The sequence below is a fragment of the Acartia tonsa genome, chromosome 5 (assembly GCF_053477335.1).
Source record: "Acartia tonsa isolate MP-2025a chromosome 5, ASM5347733v1, whole genome shotgun sequence".
NCBI classification, from domain to species: domain Eukaryota; kingdom Metazoa; phylum Arthropoda; class Copepoda; order Calanoida; family Acartiidae; genus Acartia; species Acartia tonsa.
Window position 1 is genome coordinate 27,959,370 of NC_137264.1, and position 27,333 is coordinate 27,986,702.

Below are 27,333 nucleotides of genomic sequence, written 5' to 3' on the forward strand. Positions count from 1 at the left end.
TTTGAAACTTCTTCTACTTTTAAAACTTCCGCTTCTAATTATATGCGTATGTGTGTAAATCTAGCTCCTTCGCCTAGCCTTGGGCGGAAGACGTCAGAAAATGGCAAGATTAATAGAGCGTCCCTAAAAAGAACAGCAAATTTGGACTTGAATTTTCCGAGAATTGTACTGTCCGACAAAAACACCTTACAACCTTATATTTAAGGATAAGCATATGAATTCAATTCATAACGTAACAGAAAATTGTGAAATGCCGGTTTCCTGACAATTAATAAATAAACAACTTAAAAACACAACTTAATAATGTTTAAAATGGTTATAATTACGTACATTCACCTTAAATAAAAATAAATATGACGCTTAAAAACAATTCGTCGGTCGGCTGCGGCCCGGAATAACTTGCTATACGGGCAAGATGAGGGTGCAGGTCAGTCCCCCCAGCTACTATCGGTGCCCCACGCCCCGCCCTAATTCCCCCCCTCGTACCAGCTCAGCAAGCAGGCCACAGCCGCCATCTTTGTTTTCCTGTCTAGTGGCCAAGTTAGCAAGAACAATTTTAAAAAATTGTGCGAAAATGTTTTTTTTTCTCTTTTATTTTGCAAAATACCATAAATAAAAAAATTGCACTTCATTTATTTTCTTAAATATTTTTATTTTTATTATTTTTAATATTAAGTTCACTTTAAAGAAATTTGGCCTTCTACATACAACTTGGCAACATACTTAACACGCTGCACGCGCATAAACTCTAATGAATGCCGCGGTAAGAGCTGAACTATTGATAGGGAATTTAATTTTTATTTATTATGCCGGCTTCCGGGGGGGGGGGGGGGGGGAAGTTGAAACTAGGAAAATACATTCACGGAGACGAGAAAATGATAAGGGAAAACTTAAAAAAACATGCGATATTGATGATAGCAAGACGTATAAAATGGGAGAATACTAAACCTGTGCGACAAAAAGAAAAACACATTTTATAAATTCTGAAAAACTAAAAAGCAAAATAGTAATAAATATTTATACATAACTTATTAATTTATTATTTAAACTTAAAAACTCGCATCACGAGATTCGCATAGAGTTGAGTAAAAATGATTCTCTACATCACAATACATAGAACCAATAGATCATTAACATATTTAAATTAATCCATTCCTGTACAAATTTAGTTATGATTAATTGTATCCCTTATTTTACGAGTAAAGCAAAGCTTAGCCCCCTAGTAATATTGAAGTCTTAAACCGAAGTGATTATACATAACCAAAACATACCTATTAACGACCATTTAATAGGGGGTTAATTAATGCTTCACTTGAAGAAAAAAAGATATTTCCTTTTTCAAATATAACGTTAGATATGAAATAATGAGCTCGTGTAACAAGTTACTAAACTTTTAAAGCTCTTTTAATACAAAATAAAATACCAATAATCGTAATTTATAAAGACACCATTTAGTCAACGAATTTTTAATCCTAAATTGATGATGATATACAAGTTTAAATAATTTGAGACTTAAAATTGTTGCCTAAATGTTTCTTTGATGGATTAAATATAATTATGAATGATCAAAAACAAAATGGAAGCCAGAAATACAAAATTTTGCCAAACATAACCCTTGAACTTTTTTCACAGACTTTAAGGGAGGGGATTTAGAGTGGGGTTACTATTGGGTAGGAGAATAGATTATTTCATAGAAATTAATAAAGGTTTCATGAATGGTTTTAGTTTGCAATTAAACATGTTTGTAAACAGTTTATAATGATTAGAAAATATTATTAGCAATTCAAGAGTCAACAAAAATTAGAACTATACAAAATTATAAAAAACCCTATAAGTGTTGAAATAAGATTAAAGGATTTTTCTATTATAAAAAGGGACCCTTTTTGATATGATGAAAGCATTAAGATTCATTTTAAGGTCTTAAAAGATTCATTATATTATGATTAAGTAGATTTTAATTTAATATAAGGTATAAAATTTTGATATATTTTGAAGACAAATAATTTTGACAAATCAAACAATACAAATTTTAAATTATTTGATTTGGTTGGTAAAATTCTTTTATTTTGTCATATTAAAAGTTAAAATAAAATGTCATATGAAATAAAATTGCTATTAGTTTTACAGACCCTAGAGTAATTTTATAGAGATGTATGGACTAGAATACATATGTTATGGAGGAGCATTTTTATAACAATATTTTTTAAAAAGCATAGCTTACTTTACTCATAAGTTATAATTTAGAAAGTAGTTAATTAGGTGAATGTAAATTGTATTTTTTCAGCCTCCTTATAAAGTCGCAATTTAAAATAACATTATCAATATTAGTCAAGTATAAAAATCAAGGGCGACATTGTTAAAGAGATTTTTTTACCGTAAGAATAAAAATGTAAGCTGTGTATCATGTCCAAAAACACAGCAATGTTGAATTGTATAATACTATACTGCATGAACTGTCAATAATAACAAAAAATGTTAAATAGTCTAAAATTGAGTAAGATTCGTATAAAACAGAGGTGGATTCTTAAAAAAAATTGCCCCACTAATCGCTTAGTGTGGCAAAATTGTTTTCGTGAAAAATCCTACAAAATAACACAAAAAATCTACAAAAATTAAATAAAATCTTATGTTAATAACCTTTCTATGATTTTGTTTAATTTTTGTAGATTTTTAATGTGATTTTGGTGGATTTTTCACGAAAACAATTTTGCCCCACTAAGCGATTAGTGAGACAAATTTTTTTTAAGAATCCACCTCTGATATTCTATCAATACAGGGTGTCATCATAGTTTTAATATAATCATAATTATATAATAAGGGACTATTCTATCAGTCTACTATAAAACAAAAATCCTTGGCTAAGGTATAGAAATGCGTATTAAAAAAAGATTCAATTAAATGATATAAAAGGAAGTATCATTGAATAATACATATAAAGAAAAGAGGCATCGATATAAAAAAGAACATAATCATAGGACAGATCTAAAAATGTTCATAAATTACATGGTGGAAAATTATGACAAGCTCCGTAAACATCAAAGAAATGTTTGAAAATTCTGACTGATACTTCCTTTATTTTAATGATAGATGGATAGAAGATAAATACTGGTTAAACGAGTAATTTTACAGCATAGATTGGTAGTTGTTTGTATGTATATTATTCCTTTTTTATAAAATTTAGCACGGGGAGTCAAGAAGGTGTAAGGAGATTTGGGTTTAAAATGTATATTTTTTTTTGCTTTTCAAAACTGGAAGCGTTAAAAACACTACAAATTTTATTTACTTGCTGGAAGTTTTATTTTGACATTTATCGTCACCAGCAGTTTTTGGCAGCGGCGGAGAAGTGGGCGAGTTTTCATCTTTTTCTTTATTCTCAGTTTCTATCTTAGCATGTTCATCTTTTGGGTTATCTTTGGGTGTTCCGTTGTTGCTGGTTTTAGTAACATTTTGATTAGATTTTGGCGCAGTTTTAGAGCTGACATTGACAGGTTTGTTAGCAGAGACAGCAGCTGTTAGTTTTTGGCCACCACCACCGGCTGCTTTATCAGCCACCATGTCACTGTCAACAATTTCTGCATCCTCTAAGTCAGTGGTGTCAAAATCAACAATGGTTGCAAGAGATTCTTGGGATTTAAAGAAGTATTCCTGAAAGAAATATAATAAAATTAATAATTTATATTTGGTTTGTATTTCTTCTTCTTAGTGTCCTATAATCACAAGTGAATTTCTAGAACACTTCCCTTCTTTAATACGAATGTAAAATTGTAAACAAAACTCATCAAGTTATCAATTTTATGTTCCAAACCTTCCCATAAATGATAAAAAAAATCTGACAAAATGAATAAAATAAATCCTCTAATCAACATTTACCTGAGATAGCCCATTCGCGCCAATATTTAATCGTCTTTTATGTCAAGCCTCTGTTTCACCTTAAAAATTAGAAAACACGTCTTAATTCTAACTTTCAACAATCTACCTACTAATTTGCTAAATCATCTATTAGCTATCATCTATTAGCTTATAAAATTGACCCATTAATAATGATCTCTCAATAAATACCAACGCAGCTATGTTTGATCAATTTGTTTATCTGTTAGAAATAATGTAAGTTCTGACTAAGAAGACGAGTCTCGAATCTGATATTCTATAAGGTTGTACTATAAGCACAAGGATCAATGCAAAAATGTGTAACTTACCCCATTCATCACTATCATATTCGCTATCACTGGGCCCGTCATCGCTGTCAGAAACTTCAAAAGCAACTCTTCGAGCCAATATGCTTGCCACATCACTTAAGCCTAAAAAATAATTTGTAATTAATAAAACAACAAGAATAACTATGTTGCAGATATTTTAAGTTTTACAGTGTTTCAATGTAAAATTTTTTCAGGTATTGATAAATTTTTGCCAATTTAAAGCAAACGCCTCTTCTAGAGGTTTGAAAAAAAAAACAATCGTAGATATAGGAGATTAAAAACCTATTAATTATAACTTATCATAGAAAAATGGACAAAAATCCGTTTTTTTTAACTTAATTCTTACAAGATATTGCATTTGATAGCTGGCAAATGAAAGGTTGAAACAACAATTTATTTGTAAATTCTCTTATTTATTAATAGAAAACGCTGGCAGATACCTAGCATCAAGCGTCCCAATTTAGGCAGCATGTTCTAATTTGACCTATCTTGCACTACCAATAGAATCACACAAATTGGAACAAATATTCAATAATTTAAATTTTTGAATACTTACCTATTAATTTGTGTTAGTACAAACATATATTATTATTCTTAGTAATATATTTTTGAGGCGATTCTAAAAAACATACCATTTTAACAATAGATATAGGTATAAAAATTTCCTTTGACAAATTTCTTTTAGTATAATGTTTTGCCCCCCCCCCCTTTCAGTTAAATTTTAGTATTTTACGTTAATATACCCCTATAAAAAAAAAAATTAACCCTGTCCTTTGATTGGGTCCATGTAAAAAGTTTAAAAGTTTTGCACTGCACTGCACATATATATTATATATACACCTTCACTGCAATCTGCAATCAAGGTGGATTTTTAGAACGTGGATAAATCAACAAATACAGTCATTAATGGTTTTTCTTGTATAATATAATATTTAATTGTGTGCACATTAAGATCTTTAAAGCTGGGTCACTCATACATATTAAAAGCTTTATCAATGCATACATCTAATATATTACATATTACCTATAAATAATTGAACTATTATATGATTTTAAACCTACTCTTAACTAATGCATTTGCATATAGATTTTATTTTTATAAATTCTTCAATCCATTATACCAGCAAAAACATAAATCAGAGCTCGCTAAATTTTCATGATCCTAATAAAATGATTTGACCTCTATTTTGCACTTAAACCATTTCTTTGGACAATATAAAATAGCGAAGCTTCTAAACAAGTTGAAATGCCAGTTGAAATGTGGAAAGCAGTAAAAAAGTAAATAATAAATCCTCGACACCCGCAGTTAGCCGCAGAGGGTGTTCTTTATAGCTAAACAACCGCCTGTTGCTCAGCAATTTTGACTGTAACCGCTATTTTATTATCTTGTTTTTCACCGCCACGAACTTTCCGTTCTTGTATTACACTAATTGCAAGTAAAATTGGAAAATTATTGCACAATTATTAAATGCAAACACCTACATATTAATTTTAGTAGCACAGCTACTCAACAACTCTTTAAGTACATATTAAATGGTCGGTGGGCCGTTATCATGTATTTTATAAAATACACAAACAAACACAATTTCTAGTCTTTAATTAATGGGTAATTTAATGCTACAGAATAAGGTCCCAAGTTAAGAGTTGTAACTGATTGATGTTAAGAAACAAAAACATTAAGACTAATCACAAGAAAAAGAGAATGGGCAAATAATATTATTAATTGTCTCGAAAAACAAACTATTGGAAATATTCGTCCCGATTGCTGTTCTTTGGAAATATGTTTACGACATGATTTTTTTGCGTCAATATTAAATATTTTCTTGATATTTTTAATCTTTTGGTTATCGTCATAACCTAGCAGAGTACTAACATTAGCAATCTTTCAACTTTACTTTATAGCACTCTTTTATTGTTTTAAATCATGGCCCAAACCAGTGAAAAATTTTGACAAAATCCGAGAAATATGTAAAATGTATGAATATATTGAATAGGAAAATGAAGATAAAAGGGTAAAAAGTTTGCATCCTATTTAGAGATAAAATGAGAATTATGTGGGGGGAAAATAAATCTTTTAAAAATTGGGGGTTATTTGATGGGAAGGCGACCATAATATTACTAGGTATAATATTAGATTTCTGTTAACAATAAAGATAAAACTTTTATTTTACGGTCTTTTTTTAATGAATCTTTGCAAAAAATAATTTTTCTTTAGTATATACCTATGGTTTAATTAAAATTTACCAGTAGATACAGAAAAATAGATCATAATTTAACTTTCATTTTATTTATTGTTCTTAATTCCTACAACCATGAAAGGGTCAAATTTTAATTTTATTTAGCAATTAATAAGTTTGATTCAGGGAGAAAGCAGACAAAAATAATCTACACCCTTTCTTTTCTCATAAAAATAGTAGGATACCCAATGTTTCATTTCACAAGCAAGGGGGGAGGGGGGGGGGGTGGAGAATTCATTATTGTCTATTGTCTTATCCTTTCATCCCTGGATTTGCTTCCAAGGGATGCATAAAATACAAATAAAAGAGAAAAGATGAAAATTTGTTATTTTTAAAGATTTTCCCATCTCAACAAAAGGTCGGGTTAGTACCTAGTGTAGCTAGATTTAATTTCATATTATGTATAAGAAATGTAAACAGATACATACCTGCTGATCTACTTTGATCTGCCTTTTGTTCAACCTTCTTCAATGATATACCTGAATTAAATAATGAATTAAAGAATTAAAAAAGGTAAGCATCCTTTTTAATGAAAATAATTTTTAAAATTAACATTTCTTACTAAAATATTTTAAATCAATTCTTATAAAAGAGACATTAATATTGCAGGGGTGTATATTCTACATGGGATCCCCTGCTCAGGGGAAAAAAAAAAAAAAAAAAATAAGTGGTTGGAGGGGAAAAAATGTAAAAATTAAGAAAACTGAAAACATTTTTTCCATTTCCCCTCCTCCTTGGTAAAAAAAAACTAAAAAAATGTGTGGTAGGAGGGATAAAACAAATAAAATATAGAGTTCTTTAAATATTTTTCCATTTTCCCCCCTATTTGGTGAGAAAAAACTAGGGGGGGAAAAAAATAAAACATTTTGTAGCAGGGGAAAAAAAATAAATCTTGTGCAGAATATACACCCCTGTAATATTGTCAACGACTCTTTTTCTTGCAAACCAATCTTCCTGAAAAGCTGATTCCATTGACCATTATTTTTTTATTTTCCCATAAAACACGTCAATGTTATGACACACCAAAAAAAATTTTGACATAAAAATTAAAATTACCATTTCTTATAGCAGTGAGTAAATCTGAACGTTTATCTTCTACTGGATTTCTAAAAATAATATTTTTCAAGTGATATTAAGGGATAAGGAAATGGACAATTTACAATTCTTCTAAAAATAAAAATTAATCCTTCAATATCCTAAAATTATTGGTTGAAAGGTTTGACTACTTAGTTTCAAATCTGTTACGGAAATCATTTTTGGAAGTGTGAAAACGATAAGACAATTATATCATGCCTAAATTAATAAGAATAGCTACATACGAACGGACGAAAGAACCGAACTATAGAAAGGCTTAGCTTTTAAAAAGCCAGCAAGCCAGCAATAATGTTTGGTGTACCTTTGAACTGGTGTAGCCTTCTTCAGAGGAGTTTGTCCCATTTTAATTGACTTTAATACTTCATCCATACCAGCCAGCTTAAATGTAATATAAATAATTACTTTCTGTCAAATCAATTAAAATTTAATCATTACCTATGGATTTTTAAAAATGCAGGGTAGTATATTTTTTATTATTCCGCCCTTCCCGGGACAGAAATTATAAACAAGGATATAATTTTGTTCATAAAATTAAGGATAGAAATTCAACCTGGTTGTATAATATTATATAGACCTATGCATAGTATATAAATACAGGCGATAAAATTAGACCATTTAAAGACAATTTAAGTTAGTTATGTCTTTTACTTTTCTATTCAATTATCAAAAATTTAATTCAATTAATCACGATTTTTCCATGCCATATAAATACATTGTTATTTATTTTTCTTTGTAGCATCTTACCTGTGGTCTTATTTGATCTTCTTTGACGCCGTTGCTGGTGACCGCCGTTGGCAAAGCAGCTGGAGGCGGTGGTGGGGGTGGAGGAGGAGCGGGAGGAGGTGGCGCTCCACTGCTGACTGGAGGTGTAGGCTCTGGTGGCGGAGGTGGTGAAGGAGCCATGTGAGCGGGCGGTGTACGGCCCGGAGTTAGTGAATCTGCAGGCGTGCTTGTGGGTACAGGCGGTGGTGGTGGTAGATCTGGCTCTGGGGTGGGGCTTACTGGTGCCGTCGTCAAAGAACCGCCATTTAAGCTTGACATTTCACTGGCGGGTGGAGGAGGCGGTGGGGGTAATGAATCTCTGGCACTGCTACCTGACCGGATACCGTTGTTAGCAGGAGTAACATTAAAGGCGTTGTTTGTAGATATTCCACCCCGGGTTGGCGTAGAACTCATAGGTGGGGGTGGTTCTGGCGGCGGATTTGATGGTCGACGTTGTGGTGTTCCACCGTTGCTTCGCACAGAGTCAGATGGACTTTCAGGCGCCGCCATTGGTGGTATACTACCACCACCAGAAGAGTTGAAGGAATTCTCAGCTGCGGCGGCGGCCGCTGCTGCCGCAATAGCCGAGTAGTGCGGTGGGGTGGATTGATGCATCTGATGCGCTTGCTGGTGTACTGGAGGCTGGGGATTTTGTTGCTGCAACGGTTGTTGCGGCATGTACGCTCCGTACACAGGATCCGCACCGGGCGGCGGCTCGCGCAATATGCGCGGCGTATAAATCGGTTCTTGAGTGTACGCCGCGGGGCCTCGACTAGTTGAGGATTCAAATCTGACATGATGCTGAGTGGAAGGGGGTGGGGGAGGGGCGGGCGAACTGCTTCCCCCGTTGTATCCTCCGTCGTAATAGCCGCCTTGTTGGGAGGGGGGAGCGTGTCGCGGCGTGGTTTGCTCAAAGTCGGATGGGTCATAGCCCCCGGGTACACCACCTAAAAATAAATTAATCTTAAACAATTTTGTACATAAAGAGAAAAAAAATTATCTGTATAAAATAAATCATTCTTGTTGTGATTTTGTATGAATAAAATATGCAAAGTTAAAACTTTTTTCAAATTTTGAAATACTCACCATATCCATTTGTTTCAGGGGGTAGATGGAAGCTGACTTGTCTCTGTGGAGTTGTTTCATACATAATGTACTCACCATCCTAATTATAATAATATAGATTATCTTTGTAAAAATAACTATTACTGTTTTCTCTACTTTGATTATTATTTTAAAGACTAAATTTTTCTTCTTAAATTAAAAATACCTTCGAAATAATTCCTAAGTAAATAAAGTACACTAATAAAACTGTTTATAATATTACAAGTTATAATCCCTTTATCTAAATTAACATTTTTTATTGAAAAACTTTACTTTTGTGTCACAGCAGTTTGAACTCAACAAAATATTTGATGATGTTTTCAAAAAATGAATAACATTTCAAATTTTTTTCATATAAAACCATGGTGAAACTTAATATTTTAAATTAATATAATGATATTACATAGAACCCTAGTATATTCATAAAAAAAACATTTAGAATCACTGCTGGAAGGTGCTTAGAATCACTTGCTCTCGTTCGTGGATAGTCCCCTTTTAGAAAAGATTGAATTATTTTCCTTCCCATTTATAATATTATGTTAGGTTTAAAAGATTTTCTGTATTTATCCCTGTAAGACTTTCTGTCTCTGTCGTTCCATGGTGTTGTGGGGTAGGCGTACACGCTTCTTCTGCCGACTACCGTCAGGCCTAAATACAATATTTTTAATAACAAAATAAATCCTACTATATGAAATTTTTCGTTTTTAAAAATAAAATATAGATTTCGTATAATATTTAAATATAGTTATAAGCAGAATTGTAAAAATCACATATATCGTATTAGTGAACAATTCCTGATTGAAATTTGTTTAATCCCTATAAAGTTTACTAAAGGAAAAGGGGGATGACTTTTGTAAATATATCTCCCAGCAAAAAATTATTAAATAGAAGCCTCCCTGAAATATAAAGGGCAAATATGATTAAGTATGAAATATAAATTTTTATACAGTTGTAAAAAAGGTAAGAAAAATGAAAATTCTGAAAACCGGTTCTGTTAAAGCATTGCCATGGCCACAAAAGATAAGTAATACCTGTTTGATTTAAGACCACCTCTCCTTCCTTTCCCTTCTGCTGCTCGCTCAGTGCTCTGTAACATTTCACTTTTCCACAGCTCAAAGAAATAGTTGGCGTCTGTATAAAATTTTAAACCATCTTTCCCGTCCTAAAAAAACATATTTTTCTATTAGTTTTTCAAAATATTCAAAAATGTTCCGTTAATTCTTGGTCTGCGTATGTTGTAAATATTCTTAGTGGTCTGTATGGTAGGTGTCGGGTTCAGATCTGAACCATGCTGAGTAATTCTAATGACATTACAAACTGTACCTGTTACTACAATATCTTACGCTTGACATCATTAGTAAAAGTGGAGGGAATTCGTCGCCCAGATACGGGCAAAACTAATAGCCTTACAAAAATAGTACTTTCAGTCATAGGTTATGCAATTAAACGGTTGGTTGTCAGTTCGATTTACTTAGCATATCGTTCAGTTAAAATGTACGACACCCTGAGGTCTCTAAAAGACCATAAAGGTTGTATTTAGTATCCTTTTAATAGACTGGGAATTATTAATATTTCCCAAAAACGTCACTAAAAACCAATTATTATTGTAATGAAAATTGATTTAGATAGGTACGTCGGTATATAATACACGGATTATATATCAAATAATAAAGATATGTAATCTTAAAAACATTTGACATTTTTATGACACTGAACCCTTTAATAACACAAAATTTGCCTGAAGGTCGTTACTGTTCATGGTAAGAACTTGAGTTCTATGTTTATTGGCATAGAATTGGGCAATCATCAACTTCTTCTGACATAGTAGCAGTTTGTACAATTTTTAATAGCTTTAGTTTTGGCACTATTTGGTTTAGAATATTAGAGAATATGCAACTGGTGTATTTCTTTCTTTCTTTGTGGTATTATTTTCATCTAAAATTTGAATCTTTGTACTTAATTTGTACTATTATTTTTTTTTTGTAAACCTATGTCTCTATTCTTCAAGATTCGATGATAAGACAGAAAATAATTTCATCGGTTCATCGGAGATAAGAAAGATTTATTATTACTTGTATAACTCCGGGATGGGACAATGGACGTTAGATTTTGATTCTCCCAATTTACAAGTGTAATGTTAAATATTAGGAAGAATATAAAATATTTTAACCTGCGTAGTGTAAACAAGAATATGAAAGGGATTAGATTCCCCAATTTTAAAAATTTCTCAACTAACCAACACAACCATCCTTTAGTGTAGCTACGCTGCTAAAATAAAAGTTACCTCTCTGTATGGATTTAGTTTGTCGAGTGGGGGAGGCTTGTCACACGCCAGATATTGTTCTAACATACTCTTGGGCATAGTTTCTCGGGATACAACCTTAAAAATAATTTGTTATGTTGAATATAGCTTTAGAATCATGAATGAGATACAACCAGAGGAAGTCTATGGTTTTTTTTTGGCAAGAACTTAAATGCTTTGAAATATGGCGCGAAGCACACTTTTGTAATGTGTCAGACCCAGCTTCCTAATAATATTTATATTGATAAGGATAATATATCAAATTCTTCTACATAAACAAGGTTTTCTGTGTCCAAATGTTGCGCAACAAAAACTATTTAGCATAATTCTTGCTGGAAATTCACTTTACGAGAATAGAATATACTATAATTAAATAATCACAAAACCTGTATGACATATTTACATGTTTAAAAATAAAATTAAAATTGGGCCGAGAAAATTTTTTAAATCCTAATTTGTTAGGTATAATTTATTTTAACATTACATTTAATGAATCTTTTTCAAAGTACACACCAATTCAAAGAAATTCTATTTTAATTTAATTTGATATTTTCTAAAAATGTTTTAAATTAAATATTACCTAAGCATTTGAAGATAGTTTACATAAATGTTTTATATTGAAACTTAAGAACTCAATTGAGCTTATGTTAGAGTAAAAATCATGAATAAAAAAAGGGCTTTTGACTAGGTATTATAAAATACTTTTAAACATGAAAAGTCAAGAAATAACAAAAGAAATGTACAACAGGGTTAGGGCGGATGTGACACTTTTAGAAACCAAAACAAAAGTAATTCAACTAATAAGAGTTAAAGCAGTGAAATTTGGCATGGCGGTAGGTATTAAGAGGTATAATGTGGAACTGTGAAGAAACAGCGGCGGCAAAAAAATTTCGGTAGAAAACTGCGGTTTTTGGTGAGAGTACAGTTCTGCTGTCGTTTCTATACTCTTCCACAATATACCTCTTTAACGCAATTGCCATACCAAATTTCAGTGCTGTAACCCTTTTTATAGTTGAATTCCTTGACTTTTAGTTTTAGTCAAAATGTGTCAGACCGAACCCCCCCTCCTTAAATGTAAGGACAAAGGTAAAAAAATTTGCCTAAAAGGTTAATTTTTTTCATCCAAAAAAATGAAACTTGTTTTTGACGGGACAAACTCAGGCAATTTTGGGCAATGTGATAAATGAAGAAATCATTTTTAAACTATTGATTTCAAGAATACTTTTTCCTGTTGTATATACATACATAGTGTTAAATGAACAACTGTAAAAAAACTCTGGCGGCCAAAATTTGTTTTTACCCTCCTTACACTTTATAAATTAATATTTTCTCGTTTTTACTAGAATATATCATTCATTAAATTACCACAAAAGATGATTCAAACAAAGAATTTTAAAATTTCATCTGAAACTATATTAGATTTTGTTAAAAATGTTTTATGAAAGAAAAATTATTTAGAATTATAATGTTTCTTTTTTTTTTGGGGGGGGGGGGGGTAACAACGCAAAGAAGCAAGCACAACATTTTAAAGAATTAAAATTACGATTTTTGGCAGATTACAATAATGCTTCTATTACCTACTTTACTCATCTTTTTATTAAAACATAACATAATTTATATTAAAATTAAAATTTTGATAAAAATCATTGTATAGGTAAATAATGAATATTTTCAAATATGAAGAGAGTAAAAGGTGCTAAATGAGAAACTTAATAAACACAAGAAAACATTTAAACTAGGGAACGATATTCAACAATTGTAATCAATTCGAAACATATATGTAGGTGTTAAAACACAATATAGTTTTTTATTCTAAAAAACAGCGAAGCGGTATTGAGATGGTATAAGAGGAAACTGGTAAAACAAGGATGACAAAATCCATAAAAGCAAAGCTCTGAAACGGTATGACAGACGAACATTAACTCTTGTTGAATGTCAGAACTGAATATGCAAAATATAAATATTAGGGTTGGGCCGGATATCCGGCCATTTTCAATATCCGGCCGGATACCGGATATTGAAACTATCCGGCCGGATATCCGGCAATATAATCTTTTATATTTTACAACAAAAATCTGTTTTTTTTTAATCTTAAATGGCTGTAATTTTCTTATTATTGAAGCTAGAAAATTTTTTTTTTCTGAATATGTTTATCTTTATGTAAATTTTATATTAGAAATCTCAAAACATAAATTTTGGCGGTGGCAGCAGTACTTGGCAGCTGCCAGCCGCAAACCGACGGTTGGCAGGTAAACGGAAACGGATTTTATGAAATTGTAATAAGTCATGAAGATATATAAAAAAACTTAAGTTTAAAATTTGAAATCTTCAAGTAAAAAGTTGCGGTCACAGAAACCGTTTAAAGATTTCTGGAGACCTGGAGGTTCAGAACTTGCAGGATTATACCTGGAACCTGAAATCGACTTTAACATCTATATTACATATGAGGATGTACGACTATAGGATATTTTAGTATTAGATAACATGAAATGCTTTGTTTAAGTAAAAAAATATTTTTACTTTTTACCTGAATGACCTTACCAGATTTGCTAGCATCCTGTGCCCGCCAGGAAGGAGGTATTAAAAATTTTCAACTCTTAGTTATGTTTCATACCCATATTTCAAAAGTCACTCAGTTGTAGCCCTCTACCTTTTATACACAGAAAATGGGATAGAAAAAAAAACAGAGGGGTGGGGGGGGGAGGGGGGGGAGATTTAATAGTTACTTAATTTTTAAGTTTTAACCTTAATTTTATCCTATTATATAAAGTAGTAAGCTTTTTTTGTCTGTAGCGAAGGATCTCGCTAACTGATGAACCGATATGGTTCAATATGGTTCTCCTTTTTAGGTCCCAGGGTGGTTTTAGTCCGTTTAATTTTTATAAAAAAGTCGTTGTAAGGTTTTAAGTTATTTTTCTGCACTTTCATGTCCTTTCTAATATCCCTAGATACTAGGGACGCAGCCGCTAGTATAATATAAAACACCAGTTTATGAAGAATTTTTTTTTGCGGGTATAGTCCCGTTTCGTGGCAACGCCCCTTAAGGAGCGATTATTCGTATTTTCACAGTAGCTTTCCTCCTATTTCTAGCCCCTCGCAGGGGACTCTAACCTTGCGGGGCCAATTGCCTAACCCTGCTGGGCATCACCTAACCAAATATAACCTAACCTAACCTAAAATAACCTATTAAAAGCAATTTTAAAAATACAACGAATCGCCCCTTAAGGTGCGTTGCTACGAAAGTGACTATATCCTTTTTTGATACTTTAATATGTTGTAATTTGGCCGGTTATCCGGCCGGATATCCGGTAATTTGGCCGGATAACCGGATATTTGCCGGATACCAGATATCCGGTATTTGAAATCAGCCGGATATCCGGTATTTGAAATCAGCCGGATATCCGGTATCCGGCCAAAAAACTATCCGGCCCAACCCTAATAAATATAAGTTTTTACAAAATTGTACGTAAATTTGTTGCAAAACTTCTTAAATACAGAATACTGTTTTAAGGATTCATATACTTAAATTTTTAGGACGTGATTATAGAGATGCTTCGCTTATAATATTGTGTTTAATTGTAATAGGAATCAGTACTCCAAAAATTAGATCAATCGGATGATTTAATCACATAAAAATTTGTTGATAAAAAAGTTAAAAATCAACATGTTTAAAATGGACGTACGGACATTCTGGTAACGATTATAGAGTTGCTACGCTTTCTAAATCGTACCTAACTACTATAGAAAAAAAGCTAACCGATATAATTATAGAAAAGCTTCGCTTAAAAAAAAAAAAGTAGACATATGTGTGATCTGAATGTGTGTCTCTGTTCCCAAATAAACCAGAGACGAGCAAAAAAAGAGGTTTTTAAATTCTTTTGGTTCCTTGTAAATAGTTAATGCTTTTTCTAACTGATGTTTACTCATTGATGTTAATAATTTTGAATGAGTCGAATTTAAAAAATATAAATTAAGTTTTTATGATATCTACATAACAATAACAATAGCTTTTTGTGCAGGATATATTTGTCCTCTCGATTTCAAACTTTACAGTTAAAATAATACTCTTAACAGCATAAAATTAGACTTACATGTTAATGTTTTAGAATATTTCCTTTAATTAGATTCAATAAAGATTTGAATATACTATATAGATACTAGCGGCATCGCCCCTAGCCTCTAGGGGCTTTGCCCCAAGAGGTTTTATCAAACTAATTATTCGTGTTTTAGATTTTAAAGAATTTTTTTTTTTTTTTTTGGGGGGGGGGGTTAGGGGTGTCCCACCCCCCAAGAAAATAGTTATAAACCTTCCACGGACCTATGAGAAGCTACCCTGTAAAGGAGAACCGGATCGGTTCAGCGGTTAGCGAGATCATTCGCTACAAACAAACAGGCAGACAGACAGACAAACAAACATCGTTCTACTTTGTATTATAGATGATGTTTGTAAATTATTATTTGGTGATTTAGTTGTAATACCTTGTTTAAGCCACATGTCGGACAGAGCTAATAAGATGTTCAACCAACCGTGAAATTGGTTAAAACTTTACTTTTCAAAATTTCAAATATTTCAACAATTTTGCACCATCATTGTATAACGTTGAAATATATTTTGTATAATCATTTATTTTTCAACTTAATGGTAAATAAGAAAATGTTAGACTTGTATTCAGTCCACTTTAACTTTGATTCTTGAATTAAATTAAGGGGGGGGGGATTTTAAGTTATGAGATTATTTTTTAAGATATCGAGCTGATTTTTTAAATGGAACCTTTTATTACACAGATGAGTTGATTAGCCACCCCATATTTCATTTTTGCACTTTACTTCTAGGGGCTTTTGGGGTAAAACAACCCCCCCAAATACAAAATTTATAAGTTTTGAGCTTACAAGCCCCTAGAAGTAAAGTGCAAAAATGAAATATGGGATGGCTAATCAACTCATTTATGCAATAAAAGCTTCCATTTAAAAAATCAGCTCGATATCTTAAAAAAATAAGCTCATAACTTAAAATTTTAGTGTTTGGGGGGGTCTTTTGCCCAACTAGCCCCTAGCGGGAAAGTCCCAAAATTCAATTTTCAAAGTTTTACAGGTAGATCCAATCATATAAGAGAGTTTACAAAAAGAATTAGGTTGATAACTATAAAAACAAGCCCAAACGGCCAGGCCAAAATTTGATACTGGATTTTCATTTCCTATAACTGTACAAACTTCCCCCCCCCCCCCCTTAAATAAATTAAGTAATAAAGTGATTCTGCTTTTTAGAATCCCTTAAAAACAGAGACTTTATCTTGCAAAATCTATGACCTTTCCATGAATCACAGGCTTAAAAGTTAAGAGAGTCAAGAACTCAATAGGTACATCACAAATATTAAAGGTAGGGGGCGGGTGTAACATTTTTTTTTTATATCAAAACTAAAAATTAAAGGAACTCGTCTATAAAAAAAAGTTACAGCACTGAAATTTGGCATGTAAGTCGCTTTATAAAGGTAAAATGTGAAAGAAACGGCGGTGAAACCAACGCTCTCGCTAAAAACCGCCATTTCCCGCCAAATTTTTTGTTACCTTTTCTCGCCAAATTAGACAATTTCAAATTATCTGAGACAAACTTAATTTTTTTCATAAAATTTCCCTTAGGTATATTTTCATGAAAAAAGTTAGCCTTAGATGATTAAAAATTGTTTTTAGGACAGGATTTTTGGTACAATATTCTCATAATTTCATGAAAAATCCTCCTAGTAAAAATTGTTGAAAACATTTAAAACTCACAGCAATGAAAGATATTGAAAGCAAAATCAAAATTATTAAAATGAATTAAAGTTAATCGGTCAATTATAATCTTGTTAAACAAGACAGACAAAATTTGAATACTTTCTACTGTAAAAAGTAATGAAGATAAGTATTAAGAAACAAAATGATATTAAAAGCACTGCTAAGTTGAACTCTTTCCACATTCTTGCCACATTCCTTTCTGAAACATGACTTTGTCCTTAAATGTTGTCGATTCTGTTCAATTTTAAAAATATTTTCTTTAACCTATTTTCCTTTAAAAAACAAAAATTAGAAATAAAGAGAGGACAATGGTAGATAATTCATAATTCTGTCCATAATCTTTAATTAATGGGAAATTCTTCATATGATAACTTGTCATGATTTAGAATAGTAGAAAATTAATTCAAGACGTGCAGGAATAGAAAAATAAGATTAAAGAAAAGGGACTTGTCTGCCTTCCCAACTGTTTATCCTCCAAAGGAATTACCTTTGAAAGGAAGACAGGATTTCTATTGAGATACCCTAATCTAAATAACTAGTAAGTAGTTAATTCGGGGGGAGGGAGGAGAAGCACCCCTTTACCCCCCCCCCTCACCCTTGACGTCCTTTGAGTAATCTAGTACTGGGTCTCCACATTAATCCTGTATCGCTAGCTTTAAAACAAATATGTTACCTGCTGATCAAAAGCATGGCTTGACCGGAAAGCTTTCCTGAGCTGTATTTCTTGCAGGGTGACCTCTTCCACGCTACTGTCCAGTTGGGTCACCTTTACCGCAAGCTTGTCTATTCGTGCCTGAAAGAAAAACATTATTGAGACTTATTACCTTTAATATGATTTGTATTCCACCTACCCTTACTGTACCAGTGTACAGGTTCCAATCATTAGGGTGGATTTGAGAAGGACACATGTCATGCTCTCGCTAGGGTGAGGTACGGTGTCTTACTTCATGATAAAACATTTTCTGATACCTATACAAAAAAAGAATAAAATGACCAGCGAAATTCATATAATTCATGAATTACGAGATCGTATAAAAAATTTGTTAGGTAAAATTTATGTCCTTAATGCTTTAATAAACTAGTATTTGCTAAATCAAAGCTTATTAAATAAATAATAAAAATCCACGAAATTCAATAATACTAGTGATCTGATATATTTAATATAATAAATATGCTTCATATTGTACTTAAAACAATCTTAAGTATTATAACAATAGTTAAATATAGTGTTATAATAAAAATATTAAAATGAAGAGGTGTGTATTCATTACCGTATCACATACAAAAATAGAACTGCATAGGTACTATTACAACAACTCAAACTAACTGTTCACTTAACAAACACACTTTTACTTATAATTCGTATTATGACTTTATTAGAAATTAAAACCATAGGTCTTAAGAGATCAGACAATGACTGGTAAATTGATATACATCCCCAATGATGATACACAAAATAACCCCTTCAATAGAATAAAATTTGTGATTTAAACGTTTGAAAAATCATCCTAATACACCAATCAATCAAAATACACTAAAAGTCCCCAAAGTTATTGAGCCAACGAATAGAAAAAAAATGTTATTAAACCTTGGGGGCTAGTGTAATAAACAGCCCTCTGAAATTAAAGACTGTGCGGATGTGAAACAATGCGGAAATGAATGAACACCAAATGAAGAACATGGTAGGAATTAATAAGGTTTCCTTGTCTTGGAATAGTATTCATTTTATGATAAAGGAATCGGAAAAGTATCTTTGTTGGACCTTATATCAGGGATCTAAAAGGTTTAGACAATGACAGATAAATTGATTTAGACCTCCAATGATGTATACCAAATAATCCCATCTGTAGATTACAATAAGTGGTTAAAACGTTTGGACACTCTACTTAACGAACCAACCAAACAATATTCAATAAAAGTACCCAAGGTTGTTAAGCCGACAAAAAAGAAAACGTTATTTTGAGACTTTGGGGACTATTATAATAAACAGCCCAATGTCCCCTTACTCCCTGAATATTCTTCATTTCAGAGCCATGAATATAGGAAACGGGAAAGTATTATTGTAGAACCTCAATATAGTTAAGAAATACATTTGACAATGTACGATAATGATTTGTTAGGAAAAATTAGGTTTTTAACTACATTTAGACTGGCAATATATTTATGAACTAAGTATTTTTTGCCTTATTTAAATATATATCATTATATATAAAATAGGGTTGGCAATCCAAATCTGAATACGGGATCCGGAATCCGCCCAATTTTGGAAACCGAATCCGGAATCAGTTTTTTAATAGCGGATTCGGATTCTTAATTGGTAGGCTAAAAATAGCGTCTAGAGTTTTTTCTTTCAACTTCCCCTTTTTTAACGAAAAGATTATCATCATTATATATTAATAATATCTTTTAAAAGGGGTAGTTTCAAGAAATGCATTTGAACTTAATTTAGTAAACCGCATACTTTCTGCTAGTTAATGGGTTTACTATATTTATATGGCATATATTTAAAAGAATTTCAATTTTCTACCACGTAGCTTTGAAAATATTTTAAGACTTGAAAATCGTCTTTTCGTGATATATGCAATTTATATAAAAAGACGATTTTCAAGTCTTGATATTTTAAAAACTACATGGTAGAAAATTGAAATTCTATCGAATATATGCCATATAAATGTAGTTTAACCAATTAACCAGGAAAAAATATGCGGTTCACTCAATTAAGTTTAAATGCCTTTCGTGAAACTGCCCCTTTGGTTAGATTTTTGGAAGTGAATTAAAGAGAACACCAAGAACATTAATTTTTAGGACTTATGTAGCACTAAAATTTTAAAATTTTTTAATAGGCCTTTTTAAAATATTGCTAGAATCCGGAATCCGAAAAAAAAAAAGATTCCGGAAACCGCGGGAATCCGCCATTTTTTGAAGGATTCTTTTAACTTTAAGAATCCGAATCCGGTCCAAAATTGCCATCCCTAATATAAAGTATTTAGTTGTATGTGTGTATATGTCTTAAAAGATCTCGTAAATGGCTGGACCAATCATTCCACGATTTCTATATATTATTATGAATTATACCTATTGGTCTAAAGTATATTTTAAGTTGATTTAGAGGAAGGGAGTTGAGTTACCTCCCAATAAAGGTGTTAATGATTCTTGATGGGCAAATGCAGTTTTGAAAATTCGTAAAATAACTTCGCTTCTATTAGATGTAAGTAATCGTTAATGATGAAATGAAATTCAAGTTTGCTGATTCTGTGTCAAATCAATATTTGTATCAATTAAGTTTGTCATACAAAATCTTAAACAAGGACAATACTTGTCCATAAATAATACATTAACATAAAATATTTTTGCAACTAATAATTTTCCTACGTCCTTAGCCAAGTGCTAATAATGTCTTTTGTAACTAAATCCTAAGATATATAATATATATACAAGTAAAGTAGCGTCACCCATAGCCTCTAGGAGAAAATATATTAAAAATATATTTCAATCTTATATATTTCATCAATAGGGAGAAACTTTTATCATCCCATTTCTTAGTTTCTTAAAAACCCACTGAGGACCAATGTCAACATTCCCAGATATACAAACCTTGTTAGGTTGTTATACTTTTGCCACGACAAAATAAGTGTTAAATGTGTATTTATGAAATTATAGAAATCCATTAGAATAAATAGGAAAGACCTTTATTGTAAAAAAAAAGTTTTTGGCTTAGGCGACCTTTAATACATTAAAAATATAGACGTGTCATAATTAAGACGCAAAAAGATGTTGATATTGCTACCACGTCAGATGCGTAACAATAAAAAATACCAATAGAAGAGAAAGCGCGCATATTATAACCAGCAAAAAAAATATCAAGCAATCTAATGGTTTGTTGACGTCTTTTTAAGCTTAATAACATAAACAAAACATGATTTATATTGGTCTAATAAATCTCTGTCCAATTGTAAATCTCTTGACAAGACCATAAGGCATAGTCACTGAGCTTAGTCATGGAATGAGACAAGAATTATTGAAAATAGACAGAAGAACAGGAGAGTCTAGAAAACAAGATACCTAGAACATTGTATTATTATCTCTGTCGAGATATCAAGGACTTTTAAGTCCATAAGTAGCGCAGCATTGACACTATTTTTGATAAATAAGCTTTGATCTTAAATATAACATGTTAAAAAGTCCTATCAAATTCAAACGTTCCCTATGGATTACTTAATATCTTAATCGCTTGACTTTTTAAAATTAGGAAACCTAATTATGCACGTCTAAAAGCTTCATGAAAAATGGTCTTAAACTTGTCTACTATCTATCTACATTCCCTATCCCATAAGACTGGTAGACGCGATATTAATATCATTTTTGTGGTTTACTAAGTTCCAACATTTTGGACAAAGTGTTCATACAAACAAGAAATGTTTGTTAATAAATAGCGCAGCTTCAACAATAAGTCAATAAACAGAAAACTGTAATAGAGTAAAAAGAGGAATATTTTATTACATTCAGTTAATATATTTTTTTAGTTATTTGTGATTAAGTGAAAACCTTTATAAGATTAATTTATTGCAAGTATGCATAATATATTTTTGCTTTTTAATTAGCACAATCTGTATATAAATCCTTGCATTTTAAATAGCGCACCTTGTATCTCTGCGGAGTTACGCACACACAAACCCTATTTATAGAGTAGCCTGACTACAAGCAAATATTTAACATGTCTATGTAAAATAATATTTTTACTGCAGATAGTACGAACACTTGTTTTGGACAATATTGTGTATGATTCAAGGAATTTTTAAAAGTTAAAAATAAATATACATACAACATGTGTATTTGTGAAGAATTTTCATAAGATATTTCATTTTAAAACCTATATTTGGTACAAGATCTAAGTATTTTATAACAGGGATGAAGGGGACATTGGCTGTTGATTGCATTAGTCCCTATAGTTTTATAATGGCGTTTTTTATTCGTTGGCCCAACAACTTTGAAGACTCATATTGAATTTTATTTGTAGGTTCGTTAAGTTTAGTTTCCAAACGTTCCAACCACTATTTAAAATCTTAGAACGGGTAACTTTATGTATCATAATTGGGGATGTATTTATCGGCCATTGTCTTATCCCTTTTCCATCCCTGATTTTAAAACGTATTAAAGGAGATAAAGGGAAAGGAAGGTTGCGGTAAAATCAGTAAAAATGTGTGTTTTAAGGCTTAAAAACAGTAGTACAACGATAATATTCACAAATTATGTGTATTTCTTATTGAAAAGAACTATAGACAACAAATTTTTGTAAAAAGGTAACATAAAAGGGGGGGGGGGTAATGCAACCATCTTGTAATCAGTGAGCAAATAGCACTTGGAATTCGAATTTCGATCTGAAATTTCGCATGAGTAATCCTTGTTAGGTCTATTTTCCCTAAATCGAACAAAAAATTGGAAAAGTAACGGCTGGCGGCTTAGCCGTTTAGCCGTTTTTTGCCTATTTTCAGGGCAAATTCATCATTAATTACGTAGAAATCAACTTTTTAAAACATATTTTTGGTTTAATTCATGTTAAATGATAGCAATAACCATTTATAAAATTTCTAGTACCAACAGCTACCGGCTAGAACCGTTTGATAACGTTTAGGAGTGACAAAGAGTTTTATGTGGAGATAGGTTTCGTGACTAATCTGCTGGAAGATAGCCCAAAAATGGCAAAACGGCTGAGCCGCCAGCCGTTATCCGTAACTTTTCCAACTTTTTGTTCGATTTAGGGAAAATAGACCTACCAAGAATTACTAATGCAAAATTTCAGATCAAAATTCGAATTCTTAGTGCCATTTGCTCACTGATTACGAGATGGTTGCATTACCCCCCCCCCCCCTCTTTTTATCGTTCTACTACTGTTTTTTTAAACTTGAAACACACAACCTTTATGGATTTTACCCGCAACCTACCTTTCCCTTGTTTAATACTTAACCAATGGACAAATTACGGTCTATATTTATTTATCCGCTCTTTATTACTTTATATATTAGAATTAATCTACGTCTGTGTTGTTGAAATTTCACAAGAATGTGCGCTATTTTATTCAAATATGTGCTTATGTGTGTGTGTTAGGCAATTTGTCCTGCAAATATATAAACAAACTCTAAATATCTGTTTTCAAATAAAGGAGAGATTTTATTCTATTAATCTATAGTCTCCCCCCTCCACCAAATAATATCAATCTTCATAAGACAAAATTTTGTACTTTTAAGATTGGATTGACTTGGATCTTTAATGACATTTTCTACGTAAACCTTGTTTATTTTTTTAAACGTACAGTGGAGTCAAGCCCCACGATCCCTTCCCCAAAAGAAATGGGTAGTAACGGCTATTTTTTATTTATCTCCTCAAGACTAACACACCCCCAGAGAATCCCTGTGCACGCGTCTCCTACGAACAGACTCGCAATTGTTTAGATGAGACAAATATTTACTCTCAATTAAATACTTCCGCTCTAGGTCGGGGATAGATATCATAAAAACAAATTACAATGCATAAAAGATTGAATAATATTATGCTCAAGTGTTTAGTAATGAAAGACAACCATAGCTAGGATGAAAAGAAATATTTTGGGAAGGAACTCAAATCCCCTATGTTATCATTATATAAAGTAAAATTATGCCTGATTGTCTTTTTGCCTGAATTAAACAAACCTACAGAGCTATTTTCCTAGAATTATGTATTTTTGAGATAAAATTCTTTTCCAGCGTCCTTATTGTTTAACCTAAATAATCTACATATTCAATGATCCTTTTTTTTACTCAGAGTTTTTACGTTACAAAATACAACTTTTTGTAGATTTGAAATAAAGTATTTCATGCATTTTTTCTCCTAATAAAATAAGGGTTTGTCTTTAATATCTCCTCACATATGGAGCTATACATTGTAAAAAAAAAAAGGAAGATTCATTTATATTTGTAGTTTATTACTTCAGTAAAAGAATAAAATACAGCCTTAAGACAAGGTGAAAGAAGTATTATTAATATTCTTTTTGAGTGTATTAAAGAATTAGGTAGACTTTTTTAAGCACACAAATATATGTTTATTGAGTCACACAACGGCAAAATTTACCTGCAAGTTGGTCCCCCGCAAGGCTAACCCTTCGGCTTCATTGAACAAATTTGCGAACATTTCCTCTGCATGTTTTGACAGACTAGACAACTGACGGGTGATGTTTGCCAAGCTGCCGTTCGTGACGCCCTCCAGCTCGTCAGGGACCGGCAGCTGCAGAGTGCCCCGGCATACAGACACGGGTTCGATTACTCGCTCGGGAAGAGGCATGGTGTCAGAGTTTACTTGTCCTTAACAAACAAAGAAATTGATTATTTTAAGGCTAAATTGGTAAGAATTAAGGAATAAAAGGTTAAAAGCAAACTTCTTCAGAATTTTAAAATAACAATCTTTGCTTTTTTTGTCTACATTCTATGGGAACTCCTCTTTTTTTAGCTATAATGACAGTGGTCTAGTTAAGATTTTAAATTTTTTTACAGTAATAAACTGTTTTATGTATGTAAATATGATAAACAGAATTAGCTAAATATATATATGAAAAAAATACCTACCTTAATTGACAAATCCAAGATAGAAAATTATTTCCAATAACACAATGGTTACAGCTTGTCAAAGTACAATAATTTCACCATTTTCATTTTAGTATTTCTAACTTCAATTTATATATCTTCAATACTTTATCTTTACATTTCACTGCTCTAATATTTTGTAATTTTATTCACTTAGAGGATTTTCATTTGAAATTCTGAAGAAGAAAAAAATAATATTTTACGATTATAAAACAAAAAAAGAAATTAAAAAATTGTAAAGAAAACTGAAAAAATAAGCGTATTATATTGCTAAGATTTCATTTTCATAAGAAAAATAACATAACACTAATATCAACTTACATAAGGATGGAGAGAGACTACTTTAAAACACTTTAATTAACAATAAAATATTCTATCATTAGGTATGTTGTGTGTGGATATATGGAATCTAACCAGCCACAAAGGATTTTTAACAATTGTTCTTTAAGATTTAAATTTATTCCAATCTAGATAAGTTATGAAGATAAAATATTACTTTAAATTAGGGCGTAGAAAAATAATAGGTATTCAAATTGTGATATTTAAAATTTCCATTTGAAAAAGGAATTAACTGCATACCTAGGTAAGTTACAAGAATACATAAAATCTTTTTTTTTTATATTGAACAGTCCAATAAAAAATTGTTGAATAAACCTTGAATAATTTATGTTAAGATTAATGAGATCATATTACAGATTAAATTGTAATTTCTGCTAGAATTTCAACTAATTCAATCCTTACTTTGCCTTGCAATTCCATAGGTATATTCCAAGTTTGTTTCTTCAGACTTGAGGACAGAGATTCTATAAAAAGATTGAAGAACATAACAGACACAGTTTTATAATTGTAAAAGAAAAGTTTCTCGACATTGGAGTTGCTTATCATAAAATAATAGAGGTAGGATGTCAGTTTATCTATCCATAAAGTTCTCCCTAGCCAATATACCTATTGGATTATTTTTTAAAAGTTTAATGCTAGCTATAACATATTATTGAGTTCATATTTAATTATTTTAGTTGAGAAAAAAGTTAAAGGGCCCAACTATTTTACATGGGTTTAGCTTCCAGTTAAAGAAGATGTAGGGTCGAACAAAGCCTACAGAAATGAACTTGATGATAATTTTGAATCAACAAATGCTTCTAAAATTGGTTTTATTCCTATAACTTAAATCTACAAATGTAAATGTAGAGTTAGATAAATTGAATATACATATTATGAATATGTCTGCATTGATGTAAATCCGAGAATCTGATTTGCAATAGGTTGGCTGACATAGTTATATAACAATACAAAATTTAGTTTTGTTGATCAACAAACAAATAAGATATTGTATAAGATCCAACCATAGGTAGCCATCCTAACCGCAGCTTACCTACACAATATCACATAATCCTAGCCTGTTCAATGTTTATGGCAGGTGTCGTATTTTCAAATACTCTAAATCTAATGAATAAAACAGGAAATTAAAATCAACATGTCTTTAGTGATGCTCTAAAGAACTAGAACCAAAAATAACAATTTGTAGAAACTAATAAATTACACCACATGAGCTGAGCTATGCAATGGACATTAAAAGTTGTCGACATGAAAACAGGGCCAGGCTAATATAATGCACTTCTTTATTGGTGGGCATTCATTTCCGCCTATTATCATATCAATTAAAGGTTTCATAGCGCAGTTGCCGTTGTTAATGATAAAATTTTAGTAAAAGAGCAAATGCAATTTGTACTGTTTTAATTACATTCGCGATTTTTTTGATCGGATAATGTGATACATTTGAAGAAGTGGAGGTATACTTCCTTTATCTTACTGTTCTCCCTTAGTTAGAATGATCACAGGAATTTAAGGATGCCTATTTGATTGATTCTCAAGATCCCTAAAACAGCTAGGGTAAAGCGGGGCGATCTCGGTTTTGAGGTGAAGTCGGTATTTTTTTGACCACCTTCATTAAATGACATTTTTCTCCATGTTCTAATCGACTGACAGAAAAAAACATAAAATTAAATTTGTTCCTTATTAAATTGCCTACAAAAAAGTATAAAATGAAATTTTTGTGAGATGAATTTTTAGGGTACTCATTGGGTCTTAAAGTCGGACGACAAAAAAATTTTTTTTCAATTTTTTTGCTTCGGTCGGAAAAACGGTAAGTTGGACAAAAACTGGTAAGAGCTAGAGCTTAGACGTTTTCAGGGGACTTATTAAGAATCTAATAGGCTATCCATTTCCGTTTAAAACTTTAAAAAAGCTTGTAT

General features: G+C 31.5%; 1 protein-coding gene across 32 annotated transcripts; it reads right to left on the minus strand.

Moving 5' to 3' along the window:
• Nucleotides 1-1,016: 1,016 nt before the first annotated feature.
• Nucleotides 1,017-25,448, minus strand: LOC145319184 (uncharacterized). 32 transcript variants are annotated; one of them, XM_080161122.1, is made up of 17 exons: nucleotides 25,064-25,448; nucleotides 24,573-24,802; nucleotides 18,142-18,261; nucleotides 11,679-11,774; nucleotides 10,426-10,556; nucleotides 9,963-10,042; nucleotides 9,377-9,454; nucleotides 8,273-9,237; nucleotides 7,830-7,906; nucleotides 7,490-7,539; nucleotides 6,862-6,912; nucleotides 4,197-4,298; nucleotides 3,871-3,929; nucleotides 3,128-3,645; nucleotides 2,755-2,826; nucleotides 2,130-2,484; nucleotides 1,017-1,806 (listed from the first exon to the last, which is right to left on the minus strand). In XM_080161122.1, the coding sequence occupies exons 2-13, from the start codon at nucleotides 24,780-24,782 to the stop codon at nucleotides 3,913-3,915; spliced, it is 1,977 nt and encodes a 658-aa protein (XP_080017248.1). In that variant the 5' UTR covers nucleotides 24,783-24,802; nucleotides 25,064-25,448; the 3' UTR covers nucleotides 1,017-1,806; nucleotides 2,130-2,484; nucleotides 2,755-2,826; nucleotides 3,128-3,645; nucleotides 3,871-3,912. The 32 variants fall into 32 exon arrangements, with proteins under 32 accessions (XP_080017248.1, XP_080017247.1, XP_080017250.1 ...); XM_080161121.1 differs by having other exon boundaries at nucleotides 2,755-2,837; XM_080161124.1 differs by having other exon boundaries at nucleotides 2,130-2,523; nucleotides 2,755-2,837.
• Between the last annotated feature and the right edge of the window lie 1,885 nt (nucleotides 25,449-27,333).